General features: G+C 35.3%; 1 protein-coding gene across 1 annotated transcript in view; it reads right to left on the bottom strand.

Moving 5' to 3' along the window:
- Positions 1-3982: 3982 nt before the first annotated feature.
- The window catches only part of LOC150103521 (exosome complex component RRP42-like), a 64664-nt gene continuing 42930 nt past the window's right edge, over positions 3983-25716 (bottom strand). Inside the window, exons 6-8 of the mRNA XM_090397763.1 lie at positions 17652-17775; positions 15075-15230; positions 3983-4214 (exon numbers count right to left, since the gene is read on the bottom strand). Of these exons, the coding sequence (XP_090253889.1) occupies positions 4116-4214; positions 15075-15230; positions 17652-17775 (379 nt within the window). The 3' untranslated portion in view covers positions 3983-4115. The remainder of the gene's footprint in view (positions 4215-15074; positions 15231-17651; positions 17776-25716) is intronic.

Here is a 25716-nt window from a genome sequence, read left to right as displayed (position 1 = left end):
TAGCATACAGAATTTCATGATGTAATGCATGACAAAGTTATTATTTTTCATTTTTATTTTTTAAATTTGGATCTCATTTAAATAACTTGTTGGTAAGTTAAGAATCAGACAGTTATTTCACTTTAGACCTAACTACTCCCTATAAGAGAGTAGCTAAGTCTAAAAGTGGAACGATGAGGCATTTAAAAGGTATGTGAATCAGGGGTGAGGAAAATATGGAACTTTTAAGTGTAAAAAAACAATCAAACAAACAAAAAAAAGGATGTAATTACTCTGAACAATTATTAAATTAGGTAAAACCGATGGCATAAAATTAGATGGAAGACTGCAATCAAGTGTATTTCAAAAAGGTGACATACAGCTGAGCTAGATTAGTTATTTTGGATTTATGACTGCAGCAACTCAGACTGAGGCTAGTGTTTTATGTCTATTAATTGGGTGTGCCCTAATATTGGTTTGTTTTGCAGGATGAGGCAGCTATATCATTTAGACAAAATTCTTAAACATGTAGCTAAATAACTGACGCTATTGCATAATTTAGTAAACTTCATGAAAAACAGTCAAATCCAATCAGACAACTGAAGTAGAGCCTTCATATACCAATCTAAAAAGAGAAATAAAAATGAACAAAAATTATAGAGGAATTTCTATACATAATCCCAGGGTTCCAAAAATACTCGCCCACTTGCTCCTGCAAAGTAGCATTAGAGTGAACCATCCTGTTTTACACTTTTGCATAGATCCATATCATATCATGCAAGCATTCAAAACCAAATCAGACAGAACAGATTAGTCATTCCTTATTTCCATGATATCCTATTGCTTGTATATTGTGAATGTTATTCTGGCCCATTTATGGAGTGAAAAACTTACGTTTCTGGTAGGGAAAAAAAAAAATCCTTCCACCTCTATATGAGACTGGCTAACAAACCAACAGATGAAATGCCTTGATAAGGGTTCTTTGCACTCCAGTCAGGATTTGAATGTGGGTCTTTCCAAGCAAAAGACAGTGTCAAAACTCAGAATTAGAATATTTTGTTTATTTAATAAAAAAACCTCTCTAAACAAAATATTTTAAAGAAAACATGGATGTAGTATGCCTGGTCTCTTGATGAAACTCCTATGACTTTCTGGGACATATATTAGAAGATCTTGGGCAACTAAATTTTTTGCATGGCAAGCACGGTTTTGCAAAATTTGTCATGCTCTGCATAATCTCCCAGGAAAGATTTGTGTATATTGGAGAAGAAAATAAACTTATTGTAAAAACTTGTTCTTTTCTAAACAGAGATTCACAGGAAGCTTTCAGTCTTCACTGAGATATCCTTTTATTTCATATAGAACTATTATGCCTCACCTTAAGTTCTGTCAATGTTGGCATAATGGTTATCCAGTTTGGCAATGAATTCATCTCCATGCAAAGATTAAAAAAATAAGTAAAACAAAACAAAATCTCATTAATCCATGAAATAATAATTTTCAGAGGAAAGTTGGTTTGTTCAAGATAGTCTTCATTCAACTAAATTCAATTTCATAATAGGATATTTATGCTTTCTCCCACTACCCTGTATGTTTTGTCTATCTGATAAACTTCTCTCAAAAATCTTCTTGTAATGGACAGTGCTCCTGCTCACCCCAAGGCTTGGAGAACGAGTTGGTGGAGGAGTTTGATTTTATCACAGTGAAGTTCCTATCCCCTAACATGACTCCTCTAATCCAGCCCATGGACAAGCAGGTCATTTTGAACTTTAAGAAACTCTACACCAAAGCACTGTTTCAAAGGTTTTTTTGAAGTGACCTCTGACACAGAATTCATCCTTAGACAATTCTGGAAAAATCACTTCAATATCCTCCATTGCTTAATATTCTTGACAAAGCCTAGGTGCAAGTGACTTACAGGACCATAAACTCGGTCTGGAGGAAATTGTGGCCAGAGTATGTAGCAGACAGAGACATTCAGGGCTTTGAGGCTGAGTATGTTGCTGTTGTTGTGTCTCTGGGCAAAAACATTGGCAATGCTGATGTGGAGGACCACAGGAATGAGCTCACCACAGAAGAACTAGAATTCAGAGAGCAGTAAAAGATGGTGATTGAAGAAATGTCTTCAGACAGGAAGGATTCTTAGTTCTTTGATCAAAGAAATGTGTGTGAAATGGGGAGAGTTGCAAAATTTTGTGGAAAGAGATCACCCTTTTTCGTCCATATTTTATCTATTTATTGTGTTTATTCTTTTTATGTAAGATTTTATGCATGGAGTACTGTTGTAAAGATTTAAATAAGCAATGTCTTCAGACAGGAAGGAAGGGAGGATTCTTAGTTCTTTGATCAAAGAAATGTGTGTGAAATGGGGAGAGCTGCAAAATTTTGTGGAAAGAGATCACTCTTTTTCATCCATATTTTATCTATTTATTGTGTTTATTCTTTTTATGTAAGATTTTATGCATGGAGTACTGTTGTAAAGATTTAAATAAGCAATCATCCGGGGTTTGAGAACGGATTATCCCATTTTACATTAATTCTTATGGGAAAATGATTTGTTTTCAAAAAAAATCGGTTTCTAAACAGCCTTTAGGAACAAATTATATTCGACAACTGATGTTCCACTGTAATAATAATATTCTTTATGCTTCAAGACAGATATTAATGACTGAGTTGTTTTGGAATTATGGATTAAAGGTTCCACTGTAATAATAATTTTCTTTGTGCTTCAAGACAGATATTAATGGTTGAGTTGTTTTGGAATTATGGATTAAAGCAACTAATGCTACAGCCAATGCATTAACTGCACTCCAATTTGGATAAGTCCCAAATTGCCAGCACATTCTCATTCATTCAGAAGATACCTATGAAACAGGGAGCACCATTTGAAGGTGCCAACTGGATATTAGGTGAAAAGGACTCCCAACCATATTTTGAATGGAGAAATAGAACAGCAAAACATTTCAGTTATTCATTTCTTTGCATTCCTTAAAGGCTATATGGATTCTCTTCCGAGTTATGTAGATTGAACCCTTAACCAATTCTACTATAAGAAAATAAATTAATATGAAAAACAAAAATAAAACTACAAATGCTATGAACATGAGGACTCCCAACCATATTTTGAATGGAGAAACAGAATAGCAAAACATTTCAGTTATTCAGGCACAAGTTTTAGCAAAATAGCAAACTACATATGAGAATTGATAATAGCACAAGCAATTGAGCCAGTCTAAATAAATTTCGATGGAATAATAGAGAAATTAGGTTTTATCTAACTGTATTGTTTGCTTAAACGAACAGTATACAAGACTGTGTTCGAATCAATTTTAACTTAAAGGATCTGAAAGCTGGGCTGAAAATAAAACATTTGACCAGCCCACAAATGAGAGTTCTGAGGAAACTTAAAAAGTTCTGAATAGATGACATGAACGATCAAGTTATATCAACCTTCCATCAATAACATTCAAGAAAGTGAGCAGGCCTAATTTAATCTAATGCTATCTTAATATCCTGTACATTCTCTGAGGATACATAATCAGAAATTTGTTGATAATATTTCTTCTCCTTTTTTGTTTCTGTATCCATGATTATATACAAATTGCACATTATTTTAAAATAAATAAAAAAATATATATTTTAACGATTCAATGTTTACTCAACTGAACACATTAAAATAAACAGAATTGGACAGAAGTTAGCAAGCCAAGGATTTGATGCTAGGAAAAAGATTCAGAGGAATAACAAGATGACCATACTGGAGAGAAGACAAATAACAGATTATTCTGAAAGAAAGTAGTTCATAAGAAGCAAAGTAATAATGTAAACTTAATCTGCAGCATTATCTAGTATTCTATTATATCCCCTCAAGGGTACATACATATCAGTGAAATTTTGAAACTGTGTGCATTCTTGAGTTGTTTTCTGGAACAAAATACAGTTTCTATGAGAACATGACTATTAATTCCAGATATTTTGGCCTGAAAAGACAAAATTTCTATCATGATGTGCAGAATTTCTATTTAGCACCTGAAAGAATTGCTTTATAACATGTTTATGAGATATCAAATTTTTATATAAATATTAATGAAATAACACAGTGCAACAGAAATTAATATTTTTTTTTAATTTCATTTCTATGTGAGAAATCCAATTCTTTCTTCTTTTTTTGAAGATTCCAAGTTTAACTTTTCATTCAGTATTGTATGAAGATCCATTCCAATTTCCTGTCCAGTCTAGAAATATATATAAATTACATACACTAATAAAATACAGATCTTAAAATAATCTTAAGTTTCAAATAGAATCAACTCTCACTATAGCAAACAATCAAAAAGTCCCATGGGAAAATGCAATTCTAAAAGAAATTCACTGTAACAAAGTGTTTCTGTGATCCATACAAGTTTGCTATAGCAAAAGTCAACTCCAATATTGTTTATATAACATAAGAGCCACAGAAAAAACAAAAATTTAGCTAATTAATCATCTATCAAGGTTGCACGTTATCAAGAATGGTAAAGTTGTGGTACGTTAATACTGGAGATGCATTAAGGGTTATATAATCTGGGAATGCTTATATGGTACAAAGGATCAAACCTGTACAACTTAGATCTCCAATAATCAGGCTGGTGGTCTTACAACAAAAACTGTTTACCACTTAAGAATATGGGCTAATAATAATAATAAAATTCATTGTTGGATTTCTGTTCAGATGGACTACTCATTACTAAGAAAAATTTCACTGACTATTGATAGATGAAGACAAATTGCACTGACATTTTCAGCCTGATCAAAGATACAAGAGTATACAGGAGATCTAAAATAGAAATTTTTATCATTGGTGTTGAGTTGAGTAAAAAATGAATATCTCATTGAAAAGAAAATTAATGAATAAGAACATTTTCAAAAGAATTAAATTCGAGTAACTTTCTGATAAAACCAATTGACACAGAAAATACCGACCCTGTGAAGAAGAAAGTACAGGATGAACTGTTATGATAGGTTTCACGGTATAAAAGAACACAGATGGTTAAGCAAATAACTATTTATTAACTTAAGGCTAATATTTCGCTGGTCTTACATCCAGCATCTTCAGAGCACACAACACAAAGTTTGTTACAAAGGCAAGACAACCACAATCCGGTGTAACAGTGGGGACAGTATAAGTGATTGCAGCGTGCAACACAAGACTAAAGTCCTAATATCGGGCCATCTAGGTTTAAAAAAAAAAAAAAAAAAAAAAAAAAAAAATTCCAAGTTTTGAAATAGAGTCCAAATGATAAAACATAAAAGTAATAAATATTAATTTGGTCTTAGGATGACTGTCTCCCAAATCTTTGGTAGATTTATACAGCCATACTTGTTAAGGTTTGGGGTATGTTTCAAGGCTTCTGTTGATTCCAGGAACAACCTCTCTGACTTGTAGAAGCTTCTGTGCATTACTTTTGTTTCTTTCCAATTGATCCTGTGTGCAGGGGTATCCAGAGCATGGTCTTCCAGACCCGACTTACCATAGCGAAAGTGTCGGATATATTTTTTGTGTTCACTGAGGCGGATGTCCACATTTCTTCCTGTCTGTCCGTAGTAGGCTTGATGGCAAGAACAGGGCAATTCATAGACACCAGGATGTGATAAAGGAGTGCATCTGTCCTTGGGTGAACGGATGAGAGTTGCTAATTTTTTTATAAGGCTTAAATACTGCGCGTAATTGGTGTTTGTTAAGCACCCTAGATATCTTTTCAGATGTGCCTTTAATGTATGGGATGGTGATTGTTTTGTTGTAGTCTTCTGTGGTAGATAGAGGGGATTTATGGGTAGCATTTAGTATGTTATCTATTTTACGGGGATTATAACCATTGTTTAAGAAGGTTTGACGTAGGTGAGAAAGTTCAGCAGTGAGAGCACTGTCATTGGAACAGATTGCTCTAGCTCTATGGGTTAGTGTTTTTAAGATACCATATTGTTGAGAAGGGCGATGGTGTGATTGTGTAAGTATAGAATCTCCGACTCTACAGCCAATAAAGAATTTGCTAAAGTTAAAAACCGACACCAGAAAAAATTTGAAATCCTCCAGCAACACAACGTTACACAGCGGCCGCATTTTCATCAAGATGGCGTCGTTGTGAACCTATAATCGACTACCTTATCCAAAGAGGCCACCAGTGCATTAAGTCTTGGACACAATTTTGCCGTTACTCCAAAAGATGTGCCTAAAACCAAAATAATGGCTTCCCTTGAACGTGGGATTCACGACTTGCCTCCAGCCATAGCCAATAATATTAGGCTAGACGTGGCCAATATCCTTATCCATTCTAAGCCTCCCAAAAATAACATCCCGCATAAAGAAATAATAGCTCTAAAAGAACTACGCAATAATAACCACATTACAATAACCAAATCAGACAAAGGAAACGCCACGGTAGTTATGGATACAACAGAATATGAAAGCAAACTGCATGCACTGCTCCAAGACCGGTCTACATATCAAATCACAGATCGAGATCCCACCAACTCACAAAAGAATAAGGTGTGCAAGTTACTGAACAAAATCACTTCCTGGCCTAAAGAAATTATCAAAAAACTTAAACCCATACACGTTAAAGCACCCAGAATATATGGTGCTCCAAAAATACACAAACAAGGTACACCTTTACGTCCTATTGTAGATAGTATAAACAGTCCTACATATAAACTAGCCAAACATTTAGCAAAATTACTAACCACTCACACAAACAATTCTCCCTCTTTTGTTAAAAATTCTACCCACCTAAAAAGTATTTTAGAAAACCACACCTTAAATAGTTCAGACCTAATAGTGAGTTTTGATATCACCTCATTATTCACTAATGTACCACTGATTGAAACACTTAACTTACTAAATTCACAATTTCCCCCAGATATATCCCAGCTATTTAAATTCACAGTACAGGCAGGTTATTTTACATGGAAAGGGAAAATATACAAACAGTTAGATGGGACAGCTATGGGTTCACCTCTTTCTCCCCCCTTAGCCAACTTCTACATAGAACATCTGGAAAAATTAGCTATCAACACAGACACTCTCAAACCCAGCCTCTGGCTACGCTATGTTGACGATGTGTTTGCCATTTGGCCACATGGCCCAGACACATTGAATACATTTTTAGTGCACCTAAATAGCCAGCATCCTAAAATCCACTTTACAATGAAACGAGAAGCCAATGACTGCCTGCCTTTCTTGGACACACTGATCACACGTCTTCCAGAAGGTACCTTATCATTTTCTGTTTACAGAAAACCCACACATACAGGAAGATACTTACACAAACAATCACACCATCGCCCTTCTCAACAATATGGTATCTCAAAAACACTAACCCATAGAGCTAGAGCAATCTGTTCCAATGACAGTGCTCTCACTGCTGAACTTTCTCACCTACGTCAAACCTTCTTAAAACAATGGTTATAATCCCCGTAAATTAGATAACATACTAAATGCTACCCATAAATCCCCTCTATCTACCACAGAAGACTACAACAAAACAATCACCATCCCATACATTAAAGGCACATCTGAAAATATATCTAGGGTGCTTAACAAATACCAATTACGCACAGTATTTAAACCTTATAAAAAATTAGCAACTCTCATCCGTTCACCCAAGGACAGATGCACTCCTTTATCACATCCTGGTGTCTATGAAGTGCCCTGTTCTTGCCATCAAGCCTACTACGGACAGACAGGAAGAAATGTGGACATCCGCCTCAGTGAACACAAAAAATATATCCGACACTTTCGCTATGGTAAGTCGGGTCTGGCAGACCATGCTCTGGATACCCCTGCACACAGGATCAATTGGAAAGAAACAAAAGTAATGCACAGAAGCTTCTACAAGTCAGAGAGGTTGTTCCTGGAATCAACAGAAGCCTTGAAACATACCCCAAACCTTAACAAGTACGGCTGTATAAATCTACCAAAGATTTGGGAGACAGTCATCCTAAGACCAAATTAATATTTATTACTTTTATTTTTTATCATTTGGACTCTATTTCAAAACTTGAAAAAAAATTTTTTTTTTTTTTTTTAACCTAGATGGCGCCATATTAGGACTTTTAGTCTTGTGTTGCACGCTGCAATCACTTATATTGTCCCCAGTGTTACACCAGATTGTGGTTGTCTTGCCTTTGTAACAAACTTTGTGTTGTGTGCTCTGAAGATGCTGGATATAAGACCAGCGAAATATTAGCCTTAAGTTAATAAATAGTTATTTGCTTATGTGTTCGTCCGACGTGCATTCTTTTATACCGTGAAACCTATCATAACATGTCGGACGAACACATAAGCCTATCCACGCGTACAGGATGAACTATCTGCAAGAATGGAACAATCAGAACTTCATGGTGGACAAATGGAAGTTAAAAGACATTGCATGAAAGGAAGAATAGAAATATCCTGGATATAAAATAAGCATGTCTTAGATTTCTTCTCTAGAATATAGAGAAAAAAATTTAGGAGGAGGGTCAAAGTTATGTGCAATAGTAGGTAAATAAAATTCACAGGAGGATTTGGAAAGAATATGTGGAAGATAACTATCATAAAACAGCAAAATGTTTTGAGGATTTTGTTTATTTTGCAGTCACTTTTTGCTCTGAAAATGCTAGTATTAAACTAGAGAAAATAAGCTGTTTTTAATAAACTTTGATTTATTCTTCAATGCATCTCCATGACCCCGAATTAAAATTTATTGTGCTACTTTCACTATTAGGAACAAGAGTACAAATACTGATGTGCACATCTACGTATGCATGAGAAAGATATGTCATTATCATCAATTTCCTGATAAATCTTCAAGGAGCAGGGAGGGGAAGGACTACAGAATGCTGTAGGATAATATATGAAAGTTTACATTATTATAACTTCCTGTTGACAATTTTCCTCCAAATTAATCTTATTTGTCATGACTCCAATACCATCAGATTATGACACTCCTAACTGCATCAATCCACCTAGAACTTGCTATTTTCCTGCCTTTCTGGCATCAAATACTTGTGGAAACAATGCGCAATCATGCCATCTTAGACTAGTTCAGCTCAAACATTCCTCGATGCTAACAACATTAAGTTCTTTCTTAATATCTTCACTTTTAATACGATTCTGCAGTTGACACAATCTGTTCATTCTCTTAATTAAGCAGCAGATCAAAAATTAGAAACGACAGATAATATGACATATCTGTGGTCTCTAGTTTTTGATCAAGTGCTTTATTTTTAAACCCAATTATCTATCTATCCCAATGGCTTTAACAGGCCTTTAAGGCCCACAACCTTCCAAGCATGCTTGGATTTTGTAACCGAAATACGAGGATAGAATGGTCACTCCTATGCCTCAAGGTATTCTTGGCTGTATCCCTGTGTGTTCACGGGGCCGGTTTGCCTGCTTGCAGGATGAAAAACACCAGATAAACTGGCGGGAAAAACCCTACTGCCCGCGCCCAAGACCGGCTAACTTGGCTATGGCTGAGGAAGATCCTTCAGTTCCTCACGTCTCCAACGGGAATCGAACCTAGGACACTCCTTCCCCAAGCATATGGTTGCGAAGCACAAAGCCACTAGGCTAACCGCGTGGACTTTTAACCCAATTATAGGATTCATAAATTATAGGAGGCAAGCTAGCCTCAATAGGTGCCAGTCCCAAGCCCGGATAAATGTGAGGGTTGATGTCAGGAAGGGCATCCGGTCAGAAAACTTCAGTGCCAACTCAAACTATGATTATGAGTCAAAGAGAAAATGATATAAGGGCTTACCCCTTAAGTGACGCGCAGCCGCATCGCCCTACAGCTGAGAGAAGTGGACGACGGCTACCGCATCAAGGGCGGGTGCGGTTAAAGAAGTGGCAGAATGAAGGGTGAAGTACTGGACGTGGGTAGAAGGAACGACAGGATCATGCTAATGAAACTGGGTCTTGGAGAAGAGCGGGTGGTCGTATTATGTGTATATGTCCCGCAAGTTGGTTGTACAGCAGAAGAAAAAGATGAGTTCTGGAACGTGTTAGATGAAGAAATGAGGGAATTGGAAGAAAATGAGATGGTGATTGTCGGAGGAGACTTGAACGGGCACACAGGAAGAGAGAATAGAGACTGTGAAAGGTGCATGGTGGCCACGGAGTGGGAATGATGAATGATGAGTGGTGACAGCCCAAGACAGGAAGGTGTGGAGGAGACTCATTACAAACAGTGACCCCACTTAAGTGGGAGAAGCTGCAGAAGAAGATAGGATTCATAAATTAAATTGATTTGAACAGTGTCTTCTCTATAGCTAGCTAGTATTTTGAATAAATTTTGTCTTATATATCATATGTCTTCAGTTCACTTCCCTTCATACTAGCTTTGCTTATTCTGTTCTCTATTCATATTTATTTTGCCATCTTCATTAAAAATTGTGCCTAAATAGCTGAAATGTTTTACTTGTTTGTATAGGTTTTCCACATTCCTGGCTGCATCCATAGTATAGGTCTTTTAACACATGTAAAGTTAACAAAGGCAGTCGAGTAAGAAAAAAAAAAAAAAGAAAAAAAAACGAAAGTAATAATAATAAATTTATCGAAATAGAAATAGACACTCATAAAAAAAATTTACAATAGTATGAACAATGCTAAGAGATGAAAAAATGTATTTATTAAAGTCACTAATATTTTTCTGGTTTTCTAACCAGCATCATCATCATCAAATTCCTGCCATGTACCCTCAAGGGGTGTACAGGATATGATAGTACTACATTGAAAAAAATTACATCATCATTAATTTCCTATTTACAATTTTCCTCCAAATCAGTCTGTTACTCGTCAAGACTCCAACATTATCAGATCTTATATTTCTATCGTCTAAAACACTTCAAACCAGCATCATCAAAGCACAATTATGACTGTGATAGGGACACGGCACTACACTACATAACTGAGGAAAAACTGACAACAGAACCAATGTCCTTACATAGTACCCCTCTATGAGTCAGATAAGCACAAAGTTAATTTAGAGAAGTCAGTTAAAATTTAACTTCATAGTTGATACTGATTCTGAAAATAGAATCAGTATCAGACCTCTAATAACTTCTATGAAATAAAGATGTTTTCCTCCATCTGATCCTATGTGAAGGAGTATTCAGAGCATGGTCTACAAATCCCGAATTGCCATACAGATGATTGCATATGCAATTTTTGTATACATTATCACGTATACACCTGTTAGTTCAAAATGTTTGGATTCCAACCTGAAATGTAGACTACATATTCTCTGTATAATATTCCATTTACCTCTTAAAATTATAATGTTTGAAAATCCTTTTTTTTTTCTTCTTTTGCTGGTGCTTTGTCATGGATCTTTTGCAAACTGAACACACTGAACTTGCTTCTTCTCTTCCTCTTTTATTCCATTTACCTCTGTCCTCTGGAACAACCCCATAAAGAATTTCCAAAGGGGGATGCTGTTTCCAAAGGGTCAAAGCTGTGTAACTGAGAGGAGACCTCCACATAGCCTTTAAAGGAATGTGGAGAACTGACCAGGGCTTCTGACCTAATGTCCAATCCTCACCTTCTCATGGTGTACCCTGTTGGGCATCTACCTGGATACTGAACGAAAATTTTGGGCTGGCAATTGTGTTTCAATTTTAATGGTATTTTCATGGAAGTAATATCTGTTTGAATGCAAATTGATGTTTCTTAATTAGAGAAGTAGAAGCCCAAAGTTACTTTGAGTGAATTGCCTGATTACTAGAATTTGATATATCTTGTAGTGTGTATTCTAAAGTGAAATAAATGTCCTTTGTTTTATGCATAATCACGTCCTTGCCTGAATTCAATTCACTGTACCATTCATAAAATTATTCGGATCTTAGCGGGAACCCAAGGTGATAGGAAAGATTGAGTAACCTCGGCCACTTCTGTATGAAGGAAAATTATTGGGATATTTAAGGAATCCTTAGCTTAAAGAGACTAAAGTGTTATTGTACTTATTGATTGATTTTTCCATAAGGTTATTTATCATAGCATCTAGGCATAGAGTGGAGCAGGATAATATAAATTTTCTCTATGTTAATAATGGAACAAATTAATTAGTGAGAATCTGTAGACTAATACAAATTAATAAGATGTTTTTTTTCTACTAACTTCTGCTAAGTGCAATACCACTGGGATAAGTATAGACTGCTGCTTAATTAAGACTAGCTACAAGGATTGAGATATAAGAGTAACTGAGGATCAATAAGACTCCCCAAGTATTTGATATTGTTTAAGTATATTAATATTGGAGTTACCAGCATATTACACATGTAAAGAAAAAAAAGCAGGGGGAAGGGGTACAACAGTATCGTGACTTAAACAGAATCGGCGAGGAAAGATTAGCAAAACAAGTGTTCTCTGCCAGGAAAACGACCCAGAGGAAGACCAAGATATAGGTGAATTGATATAGTACAATGTGCCTTAGACGACAGAAATATAAGATCTGATAATGATAATATTGGAGTCTTGACAAGTAATAGACTGATTTGGAGGAAAATTGTAGATAGGAAGTTAGTAATGATGTAAATTTTTCATGTAGTACTATCATATCCTGTACACCCCTTGAGGGTACATGGCAGGAATTTGACGATGATGATGATGGTGAAATACAGATCTTTGTTATATCCCCATGGTTTCTCAAGTATGTGTCTTAAAGTAAAAATCTGATCTCGACAATCATTTTACCTTAATTCGGCTTGTTCTTTACCAAATTTCTCTTTTGCAATTTTTCTTAGCCTCTTCCCAAGTATGCTTTATGCTTGCTTAAATCTCACTTGAATATTCATTAGGGAAATTCCTCTGTAATTGTTGCATTTAATTTTATTTCCCATTTTATAAATGAATATTATTAGAGCTTTAACCTACTCACCAGGAATTAAACCTTTTGAATCATGCAGTACAGCCACTGTGGCTTTTTCTATTTCAAGTATTATTATGTATTCTTGACTGTATTTCTGCTGATTATTTTCTACTACTGTTATGTCACTTCTTGTGTCATTTAATAATCTTTCAAAGTAATTACTCCAGACATCTAGGACATTTTTCTCTTTCTTCGTTTTTTTTTTTTTTTTTTTTTTTTATCACCTTTATCATATGATTCTTTTTATGCTGTTTCCTCCATTTCTAAGCTTTTTCAATAGATCACAGAACATTTTGCCACCATTCTACCACTACCCTAATATTTATTTTGTATATTCTCACCTGTCTTACCATGACTTTTGGTTAACTACTATGATACACTTTCTTCTTTTCCAGGACTGTCTCTAGTTCTGATTTTTCTATTTTTGAAACAAATTCGAACTCACAGCCTTTTAGCTGTGAGTTCGAATCCTGCCGTGGGCATGGATGCTTGTTTGTGAAAATACTATTGGTGGTGGTCGGCGGTAGATGATGAAGGTAGTTGCGGCTGGTGGAGACAGAGAGTTGTAGAGTAGGTATCCTCCCTCGATGAGTCTTTGGACTCCCTGGAGGTGTTATGTAATAATAATAATATTTGTATATTTGAGTCTACAGTTCATTTCTGAAAGCTGCTTGACTAACTCTTTTTAAAATTTTGGTATATCTTTTCAATTTTTTTTTTTTCTGTTGTAAATCTTTGCACAATATGAAATTCATATCTTCCTGCTGAAGACTAATTTATAATCACTTTATCTTTCAAATGTCCAGTATATTCATATTTCCTGAACCAGCACAATAAGACTTTTCTTTTTCTTGTATTTTCTCTCCATGTGAATTTGTTCACAAAAATTATGTTGAAAGGCAGCATCAATGGTCTGTATTCTAAATCAGCAGGTGCTTACAATTATCATTAGCTACACCTTTTTCTCCAAATTTTCCTCAAACATTTCTGTAAGTCAGGATTAATTTCCTACTTTGCTATTAGATCTCCAAGTATCAGCTTTTCCTTTTTCTTAATGTCAGCCACCTTCTCTAATGACGAAAAAAATTTCTCTGCTTCTTTTGTAGTAGAAATTTCTATGAGACCAAAGCTACAAATAAATCTAATTTCCCATTTTGATGTTAACCCACATCACTTTATTTGAAACTGCCTACCATTCAAGATTATTTTTGTGTTTAGTGTTGAATACTAAAGCTATTCTTTCTTTTTCCTGATCATTTGATATGTAATAGTTGTTATATAGAAGAATTTTGCCCATTTTCTCCTTTGTTTCAATAACACCGATGATGGCAACATGGTATGATTATTTCTGCCAATTCCACTTCTTTTCTGTTGATACTTTTCATGATGGTGTCTTGAATTCTGCTGATGACCTTGATCCAGTAGTTTCACTGTTCACTTTGGCTTCATAACAAAAACAGCAAGTGTACTGTTTAATCAAACTGAGCTCCACATGGCAGGACATTTCAGTGTTTTGCTGGCATTGTCTTTTGAACAATGCATCGCACACCAAATTGTAAATAAGTTATATAAAATATAACATTTGCAAAATTTTATATAAAGTTATAAAGCTTGTTTGACAATCAAATGTCTTTATTAATATTTCTGGATGCAAATTTCCTTCTTCAAAGGTCCATCTTTCCTGACAGATGTAACAGAGCCATTTTCTATTACAACCATTACTAAACTGCCTGAACTACAAGTTTCCTCTCTCTCACACACAAACACGGCCAGTCTATCTTCAGTGCAGGCATATCCCACTGCACCCTCAGTTATTCAAGTTTTGAGATTTAGGAACACAGGATGATGGTGGTTATCTGCAGTTTTTTTGTCACCCATTACAAATCATCAGTTGAAATGAACATAACTACTGAATGAAGACAAATGGTGGAAACAGGCTGTTTGCCAATTTTCAAAAGTTGGGCTGAAACAGTTCTGCCTACTTCCTTTTGGAAAGAAGGTATTAGAATATTTCTTTTATTTTTATCATAGTGTGTGTGTGTGTGTGTGTGTGTGTGTGTGTGTGTGTGTGTGTGTGTGTGTGTGTGTGTGTGTGTGTGTGTGTGTATAACCCTCCTCCCCACCTTTTTTTTTTTTTATAAGACAAAATCTATTGCTAGTAAATTAAAAATATATGTGATAATTAATTTGTCAAGTTTTGCATACCTCTAAAACATCTAGAATGCTCTCTGGATGCAAACTTCCAGGTCCAACTTTTCTTACTGATGTAACAGAACCACTTTCTGTTACAGCCATTACTAAACTGCCTAAACTACAAGCCTCTTCATTCCTAGTTGCATCCACAATAAACTGATAGCCAACCTATAAGAATATATTTATTATGATTATATTTTATCTGATTAAGTATAATTTAGTTATATAAGTATATGTAACAGATATATTCTAAATATAGTTACATAACATTTGTTCCTCTTGGAATGAGAAATTAATGTTAAGTAACTCGAGGGAATGGAAGTATAAAAAATAAAAAACAATGCATTTTGTATTACTGTAATTCATGAATATTATGGATCCATAATTTCATACTGTTAATAAAATACTGTACTGCACTGTTTCTAACCTACTGGCCCAAACGTATGTACTGAATTTGTCGCTGAAATAATCTTCGTATGTATGGAAACAATTATTCTCCATTCTGCTGTACGTTCTCAGTCACTAACTAAACTCTGGTTCTTCAAAAGGTGTGCCAAAGCTGTGAAGAATTAAGCATATTGCAACTGGCTCTCATCCAAAACTCCATTTTCCTTTACCTACCTATAATAAAGCATGGAACAGCAAGAAAATTATTTTCTTTTCTTCCAAGCCAGATTTCGAAGGAGCTGAAAGCAATCTCCAGCCTTTTTACTTCTTCTCCAATTTCTGTATGATGGGCGCAGGCAAATACCTACCCAAACATTCCACTGACCACAAAATGCCCTCTGTGATATTTCACCAGAAAGAAATTAGAAGAATTTTGTCCAAATTAGATACAAAAATGTCTCCAATCATCCTAAAGGTGTTAAATTTTTATATTTTCACATTCCACCAGTATCTATACTGCAGCTGGAAATTAGCCCACACACAACCCATTCCTTGACAAATCCTTATGAAATACTGCAAATTTTTCCCTTAGTTCTCTTCAAAATGGTGGAGAGAGCCATCAACTCCTATGCTACAGTGAAAGCACAACTAATAAATGATTGTCTCAAGTAATTGCTCTCGATATCTCTAAATCTTTCAATAGCTCTGGAATAAGGGCCTATTAAGTAAGCTGCATTCATTTGGTCTATCCCATGACTTCTGCAACCAACTGGATTGCCAGCATTCTGACTGGATGCACACTACATGTGATAGCTGAGGGTTCTGTTCTCTCATCTACTATCTTTGTTCTATATATCAATGGCTTACATTAACTACAAACCCAATACACAGCTTTTGTGCTGGCATCTGCTCCTCATTTGACAAACCATGTGCTAAACAAATAACCACAACCTCCAGAACAACAACTTCTACTATCCTAAATTCTGTTCTCCAAACCATTCTTGGATGGGCCTCTGACAACTTATCCCTATACAAATCATAAATCTGCCAAACCCCTAAATACTGTTCTCACATTTGGGGCAGTGTTCCTTAAAAATACATGACTCAACACAGAAGAGAGCAATTAGGTTGATTAATAACCCATCTTTCGCTGATTCACTACACAAAGTATTCAATTTCTGCTGCTTGCATCTTCTATGAACACTATCATGGCCAACATTCATCTGAACTGGCATCAATAATTCCTTTATTTTCTGTTAAATACATTGAAACATGTGCAACAACTACTCAACACTCCTTCATAGTGCAAACCCCACAGAACAACCCACTTCCTTGTTTGTCCATTCTATTGCTGTCTTCTGGAACAGTCTACCATCTTATGTGTTTCCCATAGAATATAATCTGCAGTTCTTCAAACTAAATGAACAAGTGAACAAGTTCCATCTCACCGATTGATGGTACTACCATGCTACAGATTGCCCAACCTCTCGTATATGGGATTATTAGTAAAAAAGTTGGTGATTAGCAACTTGTTCGTTAGTTTGAAAAACTGCATATTATATTCTTAGAACTAGTTAACTTCATCTTTCTAGTTCTAAGCATATTTTCAGAAGAAAGTTTACATATAAGATAATTCTTATTCGCATACTTTAACCTAGTTACACAACTGCTATTTGGTAACAAGGTACATTTCAATAGCAGGGTAATTTAGGTAGCTTTATTCTTTCATGTGTGTCAATGATGATGCTTCCTGTCATTCACTAGTCAATTTTTATTATAACATTGCTACTTCCCTCTTCCTCGCTGGAATACTCTTTCAGTTCTTTCTGGGTGGAATAATCACTTTATTGCTTTTAATTTTTTTATTTCTACACAACTGAATATTTTTTCCAACTTTTTTCTTTTTTTTTTTAAATAATTGATAAATATTTTTCCAAATAATACTATTCTGGAAAAATTTATTCCAGAAATTAAAAGTTTAAAAGGCAGTTCAGCCTGATGATAACCATATACAATAAAACACTCATTAGATTCATGATGAAAATTGAGCATATCAACTAGTTTCTGCTAGCATTAGTTGTAAAGATGGATAGTTCAGAGGAGTATAAGCCAGATAATAAGTTGCTATGAGTGGATTGATAATATGTGATTTACTGTATATGAAAATTCAACAGACAGGCAAAAAAAAAAAAATAAGCATACCCTAGACAATGTAACTATGCAGGGTACCCGCGAAACATCTAGCCGAATAACATCATATGGATCATCTGATACTTCGATATCTGGCTCCTGTTCTCCATCCATTCTTACATGTACCACAGGAATTCTGAAACAGAAAAATGGACTTAATTCTCTCTCTCTTTTTGTTTAAAATCCTCTGAGACAAACAACAGGCCTATGAAGAATTATAATGTACTTATGAAGCGAAAATTATTTTAAATACTCATAAAATAAATTTACAGTTATATTTATAAAATAAATGTCTTCAGACAATTACAGCGTATTTAGTATTCATTGTATTGAATACCAAAAAAAAAACTATCTACTATGATTGCTAAAGGGTCAAAGCTGTATAAATAAGAGGAGACCTCCACATAGCCTTTAAAGGAATGAGGAGAACAGACCTGGGCTTCTGACCTAATGTCCAATCCTCACCTTCTCGTGGTGCACCCTGTTGGGTATCTACCTGGATACTGAACGAATGAGGATGGCAATTTGGGATTTAGCCGACCAAATTGTATTCTTATTGGCTTAAACCAATATACAAAATGATGGTACAATATTACAAAATTTCATGCTGGCTGGGGCGTCGCTCGGTTAAACAAGGCCCCCGTTGTTTTCACAAGGGAACTGGGGCGAACAGCAAAAAGTCAGCTACTGGAACAAATCTGAAAGCACACCTGAACTCAATATCACCAGAGTTAAAGATCGGTACCATCAACATTAGAAGCCTGAATGGCAAAGAAATTGAGCTAGCTGAGGAATTAGATACATACCAGATCGACATAATAGGAGTGACTGAAACAAAAAAGACAAAAACTGGTGAGATCTTTCTGAGCAATTAAATACAAAATGTCATATTCAGGCAATGACAATCAAGGAAAAGAAGGAGTAAGCGTAGTATTTGACACTAAATAAGAGGCTAATCTTCTTGAATTTCAGGTAGTCTAAAGTAGAGTGATGTGGGCAAATATCAGAATGGGGAATTGGATAATGAGACTTATTTGTACCTATGGTCCCACAGAAGGTTCTACTAAGGTAGAAGTGGAGAAATTTTTTGATGCTTAAGGATCAAAGCTGTATAACTGAGAGGAGACCGCCACATAGCCTTTAAAGGAATGTAGAGAACCAACCAGTGCTTCTGACCTAATGTCCAATCCTCACCTTCTCGTGGTGCACCCTGTTGGGTATCTACTTGGAAACTGAACTAACGAGGATGGGCTGGAAACTTGGATTTAGACCAAAATGTATTCTTATTGGTTAAACCAAAATAAAAAATGATAGTACAACATGACAAAATTTCATGCTGGCTGGGGCAACGCCTGGTGTTAAACAAGGCTCTTGTTGTTTTCGCCAGGGAACCAGGGCGAACAGCGAAAAGTCAGCTACTGGAACAAATCTGAAAGCAGACCCCCAACTCAACATCACCAGAGTTAAAGATTGGTACTATCAATATAAGAAGCCTGAATGGCAAAGAAATGGAGCTAGCTGTGGAATTAGATAAGTACCAGATCGACATAATAGGGATGACTGAAACAAAAAAGACAAAAACCGGTGAGATCTTTCTGAGCAATAAATACAAAATGTTATATTCAGGCAATGACAATCAATGAAAAGAAGGAGTAGGAATTGTATTCAACAGTAAAGACGAGGCTAATCTTCTTCAATGGCAGACGAGACTGTCTGTATAGTGATGTCAGCAAATATCAGAATGTGAAACTGGACAATGACACTTATTTGTGCCTATGGTCCAACAGAAGGTTCTACAAGGTAGAAGTGGAAGAATTGTTTGAGGCTTTAGAAAAAGCAACTGACACAATGAAAAAGGAAAAGCTGGTCCTTGTTGGGGATTTAAATAGCAGAGTAGGAAATGATTATCAGACACAAAAATATTTTGGGAAAATTTGGAGAAAAGAGCAAAGCTAATAATAATGGGAAATATCTGTTGGATTTCTGGTCAGGACATGGAGTAGTTATTATTAACACTGTTCCAACATAAAAATGTGCACAAATTCACATGGAGAGAAGAGGCAAGGAATAAAAAAAGTCTCAATGACTATGTTATTGTTGATAGTGATGTTTTCTCCCTGGTGCAGGTTACCAAAGTGTACAGAGGATTTGAAATTGAAAGTGATCACTATTTAGTCTTGAGCAGGATAAAATTGAATTTCATATTGAAAATAATAACATGTAAGAAAGTTTTAAAGCGAATAAAAGTTGAGCAGCTCTCAGATGTGAACTGTAAACTAAAATACACAAAGATTATTGAAGAAAAAATGAAAGAGTTTGAGAACAGAATCAAATCTTGGAGATTCAGTGGCAAGCCTTGAAGAAAGTCCTGATTGATTCAGCTAGAGAGGCATATGATGTAGTTGTGTGCAAGGACAGAAAAATTAGAACTCCATGGTGGAAAAAGGAAGTTAAAGAGGCAGTGAAGGAAAAGAAGAAAGCATATCAAAAGTTCCTGGCAAATAAGTCAGCTTGTGCTCTTAGAGAATACAGAGACAAATGCAATAATGCTAAACACTGTGTAAAACTAGCTAAATAAAAGTCATGGGAAGTCATGGAAAGAGTGCTGTAAAAGGAGTTAGAGATGATAAAGGTGACATGAAAACAGAAGAAAAAGATATCCTTGAAGTATGGAGTAATTACTTTGAAAAACTGCTAAATGATAAAAGCAGTGATGACAGCATAGTGGTAAAAAACACCGACCAGGCATGAAGTCAGGAACACATATCCATACTTGAAGTAGAAAAAGCCATCAAAGGCTTAAAATGTGGAAAGGCAGCAGGAGTAGATGATATTCAACCAGAAATGCTGAAGTATGGTGGTATAAAAGTCTTACAGTGTATGCACTGTAGTTCAGAGAGGCTGGACAGAGGGACGAATTCCCAATGATTGGAGTAGAGCTCTCATAGTACCCATATATAAAAAGGGAAATAAAACTGAATGTGAGAATTACAGAGGTATTTCCCTACTGAGTTTTCCTGGTAAGATATATGCAAGTATACTTGAGAAACGGCTGAGAAGAATTGTAGAAGAAAAGCTTAGTGAAGAACAAGCTGGATTCAGGCCGAATAGAGGCTGTTAGGATCAGATCTTCACATTACGACAAATAGTGGAAAAACCATGGGAATATAACAAAGATCTCTATTTGAGTTTTGTAGATCTGGAAAAGGCATATGATAAGGTGCCAAGAGAGAAGCTATTCAATACCCTACAGTTATATGGTGTCAAAGGGATATTATATCAAGCAATACTTAGTCTTTATTTGAGTTGTAAGTCAGCAGTTAGAATTGAAGTAAGTACAGGAAGATGGCTTAATGTTAAATCTGGTGTGAGACAGGGATGTACATTATCCCTTCTGTTATTCATTATCTATATGGATCACATTATGATGGAAAGTGGTATTAAACATGATATCAAAATTGGAGATGTTAATGTCAGCTCTTTGCTTTATGTGGATGACGTTTAAATAGATCCGCTACAAGTCTGCAAGATTCTCTGACTAAATTGAATAACTGTTATAATAGATATGGTATGCAGTTCAGCAATAAAAAGACAAAGACAATGAAAATAGGCAGAATCATTGAAAATGTCAACTGTGTTGTGAATGGAGAACCTGTGGAACAAGTAAAACATTTCAGCTACTTAGGCACGATTTTTAGTGAAGATGGTAAATTAAATATGGAAATAGACAACAGAATCAACAAAGCTGGTATGGTAGGAAGTCAACTGAATAAATTCATATGGAATAAGAGAGAAATTAGTCAGAACACTAAATTTTAACTTATGGATCTGAGAGCTGGGTCAGAAGTAAAACACTGGACCAAAGCCTAGAGACCACAGACATGAGAGTCCTGAGAAAGATTAGAGGCGTGAACAGATATTTTAATATGATATTGCATCAATGGCAATATCATATTAAAAACGAGGATATTAGGAAAGAACTAGACATTGTCAACTTCCAGGAATGCGTTAGCAGAGCTAATCTCAGGTGGTATGGTCACTTAAACAGAATGGGCGAGGAAAATTAGCAAAGCAAGTGTTCTCTCAGGTTGGCAGGAAAACGACCCAGAGGAAGACCAAGATATAGGTGGATTGATACCGTACAAAGTGCCTTAGACGATAGAAATATAAGATCTGATAACGTTGGAGTCTTGACAAGTAACTGATTGATTTGGAGGAAAATTGTAGATAGGAAATCAGTAATGATGTAATTTTTCATGTAGTACTATCATATCCTGTACACCCCTTGAGGGTACATGTCAGGAATTTGATGATGATGATATGATTGCTGGGCATTAACAACATTAATTTTAAAGCAGGACAGCATTTCAAAACCAGATATGCATGTACAAGATTATGCAGAATTCATTTATTAATGAATCAGAAAGATATCTGCTGTGAGCTAGTTATATTCCTTTAGCACTTCCCTAGATTAAGAGATGAGGGAAATCATCTACCTACTCTCTGAGTGGGCAACATATTTACATATGTATACATCCCTGGCTTATATTTATATCTTAGAACAAAAATTATTTTCTACAAGACCTGCATTTGGAAAAAGTAACTATTAATACAGATCACTTAGCAGATAAAATGAATAAAACATATCAGCATTTATAATTTCAGCTCATCTTTTTCTTTCCTTTTATGGATGTATGTTATGTGTATTAAATGCATAAAAATATAAAAAGAGCAAACTGTTTCTTATGTTTCTATTACAAATTTCCATTAACTGCATAATGCTGATTTGTATATAATACTTTTATCCAAGCTGAGATGAACTTTACATTTCATGCATTTTGTAACAGTTAATTAAATAGCAGTTTTTCTGAAAAACATATTTAAATAACATTCATGCAATTCTTATCAGTCAAACACATGCCAACAGTTTTTCATTTCTATGGTTCTTGAAGATGTTGTCCACACAGACATAAATACTATACATAAAACATTCAGAGTACAATGTGTCCATATTGCCATGTTATAACAAGATTTGTTCCTTGAGCTATTACTATTGTTATTAGATCTCCAGGGAACCAAGGACTCATCAAGGGAGGCCACATATCGCCCACACCAGTTGTCATGCTTTTTCTAAAATTCATTCATACTAGTTACTCACTACTTCAACAGGCAGACTATTGAAGTAGTGTTGTTCCACTCACTTATGGTTCAATGAGAGAAATAGCTTCCACCCTTTACTTAACAGCATAAAAAATTAACTTCTACAGAATCTCCCCCTCCCTACTTTCATCTTCCATTTAATTAAATAATTTTATCAACTGATATCCTATAATGTCCTCTCAAAAGTTTATAGACATCATATCACCCATCTTTCTCTGTCTACCAGTGTCTGCAGTCCACATACATTCAATCTATCTTTATAATTTGCTGGCCTGGTTATAATATGCTTTCTCCAACAAACAGGCTGCAGTTTCGAATCCTGAGGTGGGCATGGATGTTTGTGATTGTCTTCAGGTAGGTGATGCATTTCATCGCCTGGTGTGTGAGATCACCACCACCCTGCTTATTAGAGGTCTGAAGTGGTTTGAAAAAGTTCCAGATTTAGCATATAGAGCAGGGTTTCCCGAGTATGTAAAAATAAAAATTGTGATGAAATGGCTTCTATTACTGTGCCCTCCTGGACAGTGGTCTTGTGTTCACAAATGATAAACCACCTGAAATCAAGGTGAGAAAGAAAGAAAAAGAACAAGAGTACTCATTGCATGCACAGACAGGAATGGATAAGAGAAAGCTGTTCACCACTGGAAAAATCATCTAATCCAGTAGGCCTGTGTAAAGAAAAGTCAATACCAGTGAAGGACTTGTCCAACTGCAGCACTTTGATGATCTTTTCTAAATTTAAAGTGGCTTCATAGAATTCAACAAAGAAATGGCTAAACAGAAGTGTACATTCTTGTCTACTGCTAGACAAGATCCCACAAAACTCAAAAATCTGCTTCTCCCCCAAACATGCTCAGCTTTATACAGTCATTAGATCAAGGAATTATTAAAAATTTAAAACACTATTAATTATCATAATAGCATGATGAGAGAGTTTAATTTACCAGATTGACATCAGAAGATTCAAGAGTTCATCAAAACTTGCAAGGTCCATTATAATGCTTGATACTGTTTATCTCCTGTCCAATGCATGGACACTAGTTGAATCCAAAACATTTTGAATTAGTTTGATATCCAGCTTTAGTAGCAATGTGTTTGAAGTTTCTGAGATATTTTTAAAGAAGGACATGCCACAGATCAATGTTTCCCAAGATGGTATGCATACCCCACAGAGGCCTCTTTTTAAAACTTTGATTTACTTTTTATTTTATTTTTTTAATGTTTGTTGCTGTACTGACAATACAGCAACAAACATTTAAAAAAATAAATTGAAAAGTAATCAAAATTCGAATTTTTCAATAACAAGTTTCAAACAAATGTGTTCTTGGCATATATCAGCTGATCAATCATCTCAGTGATGGCACAACATTGTTCCAACCACATGGTTTAAACTGTTTGCAATAAAAGTTTAAATGTACACTTGTTTGAACCATATGGTCAGAACTCTCTGCTAAATTTCAGAATCATTTGTATCTTTAATTGTAATGGTCCTCCTCAGCAACTGTGTCATCACCCATGCAAGCATTTATACATGTTTAATCAAATTTATCTCACAAGTTATGAAAAATGTACACATTATGTGTGCAGATAATACTCTCACTTTATTTTAAATCTTATAGGAGTAGCCAATAGTATTCAACACAAAATACGAGGCTAATCTTCTTGAATGGCAGTCAGTCTCAAGTAGAGTAATGTGGGCAAATATGAGAATGGGGAACTGGACAATGAGACTTATTTGTGCCTATGGTCCCACAGAAGGTTCTACTAAGGTAGAAGTGGAGGAATTTTTTGAGGCTTTAGAAAAAGCAACTGACACAATGAAAAAGGAAAAGTTGGTCCTTGTTGGGGATCTAAATAGTAGAGTAGGAAATGATTGTGAGACATACAAAAATATTTTGGGAAAATTTGGAGAAAAGAGCAAAGCTAATAATAATGGCAAATATCTGTTGGATTTCTGCTCAGGACATGGACTGGTTATTACTAACACCATGTTCCAACATAAAAATGTGCACAAATTCACATGGAGAGAAGAGGCTAGGAATAAGAAAAGTCTCATTGACTATGTTATTGTTGATAGTGATGTTTTCTCCCTGGTGCAGGACACCAGAGTGTACAGAGGATTTGAAATTGGAAGTGATCACTATTTAGTCTTGAGCAGGATAAAATTGAATTTCATATTGAAAAGAATAACATGTAAGAAAGTTTTAAAGCGAATAAAAGTTGAGCAGCTCTCAGATGTAAACTGTAGACTAAAATACAGAAATATTATTGAAAAGAAAATGAAAGAGTTTGAGAACAGGAATCAAACCTTGGAGATTCAGTGGCAAACTCTGAAGGAAACATTGATTGATTCTGCCAGAGAGGCATGTGGTGAGGTTGTATGCAAAGATAAAAAAATCAGAACTCCCTGGTGGACACAGGAAGTTAAAGAGGCAGTGAAGGAAAAGAAGAAAGCATATCAAAAGTTCCTGGCAAATAAGTCAGCTTTTACTCTTACAGAATACAGAGACAAATGTAAGAAAGCTAAGCAGTGTGTAAAACTAGCTAAACAAAAGTCATGGGAGGACTTTGGCAAGAACATAGAAAATAAATATCAAGAAGGTGGTAAGATATTCTGGAGGTTGTTGAAGAAGCTTAGGAATGGAGGAAAGAGTGCTGTAAAAGGAATTAGAGATGATAAAGGTGAAATGAAAACAGGAGAAAAAGATATCCTTGAAGTATGGAGTAATTACTTTGAAAAACTGCTAAATGAAACAAGCAGTGATGACAGCACAGTGATAAAAAACACTGACCAGGCATGCAGTCAGGAATACATATCCATACTTGAAGTCGAAAAAGCCATCAAAGGCTTGAAATGTGGAAAGGCAGCAGGAGTAGATGATATTCGACCAGAAATGCTGAAGTATGGTGGTATAAG

Source organism: Typopeltis vanoorti, chromosome 9, assembly GCF_054136105.1.
Source record: "Typopeltis vanoorti isolate ZY-2024b chromosome 9, IOZ_Tvanoo_1.0, whole genome shotgun sequence".
NCBI classification, from domain to species: Eukaryota; Metazoa; Arthropoda; class Arachnida; order Uropygi; family Thelyphonidae; genus Typopeltis; species Typopeltis vanoorti.
This window is presented reverse-complemented; position numbering and strand designations above follow the sequence as displayed.